Raw genomic sequence first — 8,746 nt, 5'->3', positions numbered from 1 at the left:
AGAAGTACCATTTCTGAAACGTAAAATGTTTCAGAAAGAATTGTTGACTTGGTTTCTCCTCCTAGTCCTATTTAACACCCCACCTCTACATGACTCCCATTTCCCACCCCACCTCTACATGACTCCATATCCCACCCACCTCTACATGACTCCATTTCCCCACCCCACCTCTACATGACTCCATTTCCCACCCACCTCGACATGACTCCATTTCCCACCCCACCTCGACATGACTCCATTTCCCACCTCACATCAACATGACTCTATTTTCCATCCCACCTTCTACATGACTCCATTTCCCACCTCACATCAACATGACTCCATTTTCCACCCCACCTCTACATGACTCCATTTCTCACCCCACCCAGTTTACTTAATTCTAATCACGAAAAATGTTTTGAATGTTTTACATATGACAAGAGTAAATGCATTGTGAATATGATAAACACATATGATAATCCTCTCAACTAAAGATTCTGACTGACCGTCTAATTTTCTTTGAACACAAGGACAACCATATTATACATAATGATTTTAACAATAATGCTCTTGCAGAACACATGCACAAAAAACCTTCCTTTACATTGCTGTACAAAGTCAAATGCATTGTGATTTAATTGACAAAACTTCACAATCACTTGTGCACAACATATCATCAAAAAGAAAAACCAAGGAACAAATACCCTTTCCAAAGGGGAGGCACTAACACTCAGCTGATAGAGGAACGAACAGCTTTCAATGTAAAACAAGAAGAGAGTTCTATGCCTGCCATTGTACGCAATAGAAGAGCAGTGACTCAATTTGGAAGCTGGTATAGACTGCCTCAGGACCAGATAGCAAAGTTATCACATTGGCACAATCGTAAGAATGATTATGTGCTGGTTAAAAGGTTACATCTTAGCGATGCTTTCAAAGGACAAAGTTTACATTTCCCCCCAACCCTCCCTATATTTAGTTTTTACAAAGTTATCTAACATTTCTTGGCCTTAAGGGAAAAGGAAGGCCCAGCTGGTCATAATTGACTTGTCAAATTTTCAATCTCCAACATGAATGGATACCATATTTCTTTGGCTGAAAAGTGGGACATCGCACCGTACGGTTTAAACCGGCGTTATACCTAACGCGACCAAAGTAACTAATATCGCAAATGTTTAAGTTAGTACTTGTCGCAACTATGCAGCCCACGTTACACAGCTCTTCCTGCCGAGCTTATGGAGCTAATATGCAACCATCGATTACATATTACATGTGTACATTATTAAGTTTGCGTTAAGTGAAAATGGTGATATTGGGTTAATGTCAAAGAGACCATTAGAAAATGGGGACAAACTAGTTTTGCTATTGTGGTTGCAAAAATGGGAAGATCCTGTTATGGTAACCCTAGCAACATGGGAACCTTGTACTTTGTAATACTATCTTCAGCAAGAGTATTTACTCTATACTTTGATAACCTGGGGAATAAGTGGCTAGAGCTGCTATATGTATCGGAAGCCAACTACTCTAGCATCATCTTAACACATACTATACACTACTTTCATGTAAAGTCTACTTCGGTTCTTTTCATGGCCAAAAAAATCCAACTCTATCATTGAAGAAATCCAACATGCCAAAATGATCAATACTTGTGACAAACTCTATAAATACATCTCTCTTCTTTCATTTTTGTTTTGACAAATTAAAAATTTGAATTTACAAACAAATCATTTGATAAACATATAAGTACTATAAAACAAATACTGAGGGATGCAAGTGATGAAGGAAGGAAGGAGAAAACGAGGGTAAATGGTTGAATCCATCATGAAAACTTGGCAAAATCAGTAACTTTTTCTAAAAAGAAATGTTAATACTACATATAAAAGTAAAATCATATTTAGAAAAGTAACTTAATTGAAATAAATTTTATATTCCCTGCAAAGAAGATTTACATAATTCAGATTCTATAGGCAAGTCAAACTACACTGAGCTGATCCAAATTTTACTTGAATACTTACGCTGCTACATTAAACATCCTAATTAAAAACTTAACTAAATGTAATTTGAAACTAAAAACTCTCAATAGTTAAAAACTTATCGGCCAGTTTTTCAGAATTATCTGTCTGGTAAAATGTGAAACTGTCTAGATGGATGTTTCTTAAATAGAGATGCAACATCTCAACCATCATCGCTGGTCTGTGAGATGGGCATAACTGTCATGAAACACTACCCCCAAACAGCTTAGAAAATCTTTATTCTATTTGGGAGACATCATCAAAGATTTAATATTCATTCAAACACAGGGCAGAAGACTTGATCAAGTATAATAATGACATCATCAAGCCACAGTGCTTCGATATTTTTTTTATGTGTTTCTTTATTTATTGCACTGTTTATCCTCTGTAACGGAGATGGGTTTTGAAAAATGATGACTTTGAAAAAGTCAAGTTGTTTACATGACCTGGTGATGACATTGGTTTTTAGTGTCAGAACGATAATCTACCTTGAAGATACGAAAATAAACACAGGGTGTAAGAAAATGGTTAGAGATCCCATTGGCACTATGACATCACAGATTTACAAAACGACAGCTTCCAAACCAGACTTGTTAAATACGATATCTTCCAGATGTTGTAAGAATTTTTTTCTTGGCTGTTTGGGGGAGTTGTTTTTCACAAAGATCTCTGTCGTGTAAGCTTAAGATGATGACTGGATTTGTGTACCCTTTAACCTGACGAGCATTCACTCCCTGGGTTTGAAAGAAAGGATTCCAGTAGGTGCTACAGGAATGATGTACTGGGAAATGTTAGTAAACACTGGTCTTGAAATTGACAAATATAGTTTGCAGCTAGGATTTTAATTAAACAGGTGTGCTCCTGGAATTACGTCCACAGTAACTTCCTGGTTGCATCAGATGGAGATGCGTGTCATCTATTTAGTCACATGATCGGTAAGATTCTATTGGCTATAAACAGCACCCCTTTCAGAGAAAATGGATCATTCCAGTCACCCCATAGGTCAAGGTCAGCTCCTGGATAAAATCTAATCATACACAATAATTACTTTGTAACTCTGTTCAGTACTTATCAATGGTTACACATGCTGTACACATAGGTCACGTGTGAAGTTGTGGCAAATTAGTTAGTATACATTTGTTGGGCACATGCTACCTAATGTTAGCACCGTTGATAGTACAATGGTATCGGTACAGCATAGTACCATTATCACAATACAAACACAGAACATCACTGTATACGTTGCATGTCAGGCCTAGGCACCCAAATATCACATACAGCTGATTTGCATTAGTGACTTATTGATGTTGTTCTTGTTGTTGAAAGCAAACATGGTGAAGACTTTAGAAGAGCCAAGACTGTTCTGAATTCAAAGGACCATTTATCATATCTGCATAATATTTGTGATTCTTGATAAACACAATTAAAGCAAGGTGAAAAATAAAATATTACATTTGTCAAGTTGAACAAAGTGCTCCACAGATATATCAAAGTTTCATATATACAATCATATATTAAACTTGATTCAAGTTTTCTTTTAACTTCCTTCCATAAAAAGCAATAAAATATACCACATTATTTGTTTGAATACAAGAAATTCATTTGATCCAAACTAATAAGTATCTTTAGGCATATACTATTACATTTTATCAGAAAACATGATATATTCTGACCTTTGACCTGCCCAATCAAGCAGTGATGATTTTTTTTATATTAACTTAACAAACAAACACATGTACATTAATATAGAATTTGTATAATTTACACTTTATAATACTTATTTTAGCTTTACATATGTAATTTGTAACTTAAATCTCAACAAGAAAATCACCTTCAACTTTGCAAAATTTTCTGTGAAAGATGCATTGTATTAATATTTAAACAACATTTTTCATTAATACGATTTCAGTCAAGAGAAAAAAAGTTGACTGGAAGTACTGTAAAGCTTGATCAATACATGCAGAATACAAAGCTTAGGTTCACGAGCTGCCAAAATACAGTAAGACTTCCTTTTGCAGCCCAAATATTTCTACTTTGTTAACATTAGGCACCAATTTTCTATATAGTCTACATATTAGGCTACCACAGTCTGAACATCTTTCTTTGTTGACAATGAAATGGAACAAATAGCTTTCAGATACCATAAACATGATGTGACACTCATGCTAAAAACCCTTTGCAATTACAACCCACTGTAACAAGAATCCAGTGGGGGCGGGGGGAGGGGGGTACCAGGGGTGGATGTTGAAGATGTCCCACACTACAGTCATAGCTTGTTGCTGCAGAACAGCCATACAATGGCACAGAACAGTCTTTCCAAAAACTATTGAGCGTAGCCTAAGAAATGACAATAACAATTTAAGCGCAAAGAAAAGGGGGGACTGGGGGCATATACTCCAAAATGTTCTTAGAATATTTTGCAACAAACATATTTTCAATAGAAATATATCCTCATGGAATTGGACTGTCCTGGCAACATCTATTTTCTCCATATACTAAAAATAGAAAGAAAAATACTGCTAACGTCTTGCGTCACAAATGACTACCCACTGGAGGCACACGACATTAGTTTGTAATTACAATCTTTCTAATGACAGTGAGACCCATTTTGCCCCCGAGACCTAAAACTTAAAACCTTTCATGTTCAGTACTAACATGGCCTTAAGCTGCCCTGTCAAAGCATCGTAGGTATCTGAAAGTGATCAGACGTACATTAAAAGCATTGTTCTAATTTCCACTTCTAATGACTTTAGGCACATACAAACAACATGAAAATAGGATCTTTAAAGTTGATAATGAAAAAACCGTTCTTCCCAAAAGCTAAATCAAAGCTCAATTTCCTGTCCTCGACACTAGCATGTCTTTTGGGCAACCTTCACAAAAACCAATTTTTGACATGTAAAATGTCAAAAGCAGATTGATTAAAGTGTGACCGTATTCTTAATTCACCGTCTGCTATTGATAAGAAACTTCCAAATGGAGTGAACTCCGAGGCAGTCAACTCGGACGGTTCTTTAAAATTGATTGTTTCCATGACGACTGATCGTTCGAACCACTCACATAAGTGGTGTTTGAGTGATGCCTATCCTAGGTTGACTATAGCATGTAAGTATGACAGGGAGGCGGAATAAGGGTTGTTTTAAAATGTTAAAAGTGTAGAAGCTGAATGGAAGGTACCAATGAGTGATGACATACTGGAATTTAAAGAAGCTTTCTTGCCTTAGATCATCAGTCATTATTTTCTACCCTATTCTAAACTTCATTCCACTACAAGATATGACATCAAGAGAAAAACACCCGGCTATTTACTCGACATTTTCACGCTGTCTGCATTAATTGATAACCACACCTCATTTCTTTTGTGAACATTTCTTGCCAGACTTTCACAAATTTAGTCTAAATAAGAATGGTAAATCTTGCCATTATTGTCTTTCATGATGTGACTTGTCCTTTTGTCCCCCCCCCCCCTTATTAGATATTAATTTTACGGGGTTTATTGTTTGGGGCAGGTTGTGGGTGGAAGTGGGAATAATTTTTTAGTTCTTGAAGTTCATAGACATCAGTAAACAATTGTCCAGGTTAGCAGATAGACATTAAGCTAGAAGGAAGCTTGTAAGAAACTAAAGAAATGTTACTAGGGACTCTTTATAATACCCCATCGTTTCTTAGATTCGGTTGCGTTGAAATTGTAGAGGTTTTACGATACATTTTACAGCATGTTGAATTTCACTTCTTTTGCAAGATTTTGAAGAACTGAAGTGCGTATAATATGTTGTCAGTTCAGGCGATGCTCTAATGAGGTACACTTATGGGGTCGACTCAATGCTGTATCCCTTCTTGTAAGTTTTGATGAATAAAAAACCCCTGAAGTTCCACGTTGCGCAGAAAAATTGAACGTTTGACAATAATTTGACCGGACTTACCAGATTTGTTTTACCCAATCATTAATTAACAAATTGCACATAAATTCAGAGTTGGTAGTCTTGTTTTATATATAAAGTAAAAATTTGGCATGAAATATACTCGCACCTCATTGATATCTATTTCTGGCACATGGTAACCTTTAAGATCATAACATTGATCTTCAATAAAACTGAAAGTGACAGGATGGATCATCAACCCGAGTAGTTATTAGATTCAAGACTTAAAAAAAAAAAAAAAAAAAAACAATAAGAAAGTGAAAGCCATTATATGTCACTTTGACTTTCAAATTAATTTTCGATTCACAAACATACGATCGTACCATTGCTAATAGCTGTCTTAATTGACCCACTAAAATAGCAAACACCATTGATACCCTTCAAACCATAATGAAGCATGCATCATTGACTGCTTTTCAGCAGTTTCTATGTGTCCAGACCTTGGACTAAGTACCACATCAGGAAAGGGAAATGAGCAATTTTCCTCTTCAAAACACCTTCACTCTCATTCTTGCTCTCCTATCATAACAGTAAACCCTTTCCCAGACAAACAGTGACATACATACTAAAAGTAATAATTCCTTTTGCAACAATCACACTGTTATTTTGCATTTTATTCCATATCTTTCTCCCCCCGGCAGAAGTGTAGCAAACTGATGGTACACATGACACAAATTTCCTTATTTGCCCCAACCATCACCCCACCCCCACACAGCCCTCATCCTACTACTAGTCATTATTCCATTGACATCAGGTTTAATTACAACACCATCTATCACACATAAGAACAAAAACTACACCTTTCTCATGTCATTCGTCACACAGGCCCTCCGCCACCCTCCCCTCCATGACCTCCATTGCCATCTTTTGGTGAATTACCAACCACCTAAACAGTAAAGAAGCATTATTGAAGCCAAACCCCCCCCCCCAAAAAAATATTGCAAACAGAAACAAAAAAGGCAAATTATGATAGAAAAAAGTTCATACATGCTCGAAGAGAGGCTATGAAGTGATGCTACGAAATGGTTGTTTTTGCTTACTTTGATTTACATCACAAAGCGCTCCCTCCACCCTCCCCATTGATATAAAAACGTCTATCAATGTCTTAGGGTACTGTGAAAAACAGAAAAATCCCTTCCCCCCTCCCCCTCTCCTACTCTGCCCTCTACAAGGAATTCATGATAACTCTACGGTCAACACTACCCTGTCAGTTATCTCTCTCTTACACTACGTACTGCAGGACATAAAACTACTCTGTTTCCAAACTATTTCAAGCATATGACTCTCTGTTTCATCCTCATTATTTTGAAAACCCTGTAGAGGCCAGAAGACAGACAGAAAGAAGGAGAGAAGGTTTGGCATAATTTTGACCGCGAGCATATTGCACAGACTCAACAAGAACGACAACATAGACATGCCTCGGGGGATGAGCGCAGAGAAGCGATGAAGTAGTGTCTATCCATCTCTGGTCTTCACTCCGAAGGGCTGACCTCTCTGGACTCGGTAAAGCTATTTTCTCGGGACATGTTCTGGTGTCTGCAGAGGGGGATGACGTAGACGGTGATGTCGTCACCGGAGCCAGGTTTATCATCGTGGATTCTCCATCCCTTCTCCCTTAAGACGCCTCTTGCTGCCATCACCAGTTCCTGAGCTGCTGAGGCGTACCTGTAGTACATGAACCAGATTAAGGGTTACTTGTGAGATATGACGGGTATAGGGAGTAAGACCATACCAAACTGCAGGGTTTACTTAATATTGGCCAAATATGAGTATGCCTAAGGGGGCCAGCAGTGTCTCAGTATTTGTCAAAATGATAAATATGTTATGTAAAAAATGTATTCAACTGTGGATGATTTACAGAGAAAAACAATAGGACAGTAAAGTAGAAATGAAAATGTCACTCAATCTGCTTGCCAGATAAGAAAAATTTAAAAAAATTTGATGAAAGAAGAATTTCACAAAAGAAGAAATCTTTACCTCACAATAAACATGCTATGACAGTTGGGGGGGGGGGAGAATGTCACTTCTGAACTAACCGAAACATTATTTACATTAGATATTTAAGAGACTGACCTTTTGTAATCATTGGCGGGGAAACTCTCTAGTACTTCGTTAACTACCGTCGCAGCTTGTTCATTTGATAACACATCCCACAATCCATCTGTGCCCATGATGAGAACATCATTTTCACTATGATCATATTCAAAGAGGTTGTAAACTTGGACCTGTCACAAACAGAGATTAAAAAAAAATACAAAATGGTGAAAAATAAAATAGAAACCAACATTTGATGGCAAAATGAAGAAGATTTTAATGAATCATAAAATTGTATAGAATGCCAACAAAAGGACCAAAACTGAAAACTAAAAGAGTAAAACTTGTGATTCTTTTTAGTCAGTTAGTACATAAATGGCAAAGCGCAGCTGATGATGAGGATGTGTAAATTACACGATGAAAACTAAAACTACGCAAGAATGGTAGTTTCCATGTTTGCATGAAACATAGCCAATTTCAAAGAATACACTTGTAATGATGAACTTATGTCTTCAATGAAAGGTTATAGTTGTTTCTTTTTCTACTAAACCCATACCTTCCTCCAATCCCCTCCCCCTCCAACCCTCGATCGATCCCCCCCCATGAAATATTTCTTGACTATGTGATTCACCATGTTTCAAGTTAGCCCTCACCCCCCTCTTAAAAAATATGTTTTTAAAAGCCTACTACTACTGTAGCTCACTTTGCCCCTCATAGTTTTACATCATCTTTGTATGTGTGTTCATTATCATTATCTTATTAATACTTCTGTTTCAAGAAACACGACTTGCATGATTATTTGAA

The 8,746-nt window shown here is 36.9% G+C and overlaps 1 protein-coding gene across 1 annotated transcript in view; it reads right to left on the bottom strand.

Annotated features, from left to right (window-relative positions):
• Positions 1-2,822: 2,822 nt before the first annotated feature.
• LOC139962245 (protein phosphatase 1H-like) overlaps positions 2,823-8,746 on the bottom strand; it is a 77,447-nt gene continuing 71,523 nt past the window's right edge. The window contains exons 7-8 of the mRNA XM_071962294.1: positions 7,982-8,133; positions 2,823-7,573 (exon numbers count right to left, since the gene is read on the bottom strand). Of these exons, the coding sequence (XP_071818395.1) occupies positions 7,381-7,573; positions 7,982-8,133 (345 nt within the window). The 3' untranslated portion in view covers positions 2,823-7,380. The remainder of the gene's footprint in view (positions 7,574-7,981; positions 8,134-8,746) is intronic.

The sequence above is a fragment of the Apostichopus japonicus genome, chromosome 20 (genome assembly GCF_037975245.1).
Source record: "Apostichopus japonicus isolate 1M-3 chromosome 20, ASM3797524v1, whole genome shotgun sequence".
In the NCBI taxonomy this organism is placed as follows: domain Eukaryota; kingdom Metazoa; phylum Echinodermata; class Holothuroidea; order Aspidochirotida; family Stichopodidae; genus Apostichopus; species Apostichopus japonicus.
This window is presented reverse-complemented; position numbering and strand designations above follow the sequence as displayed.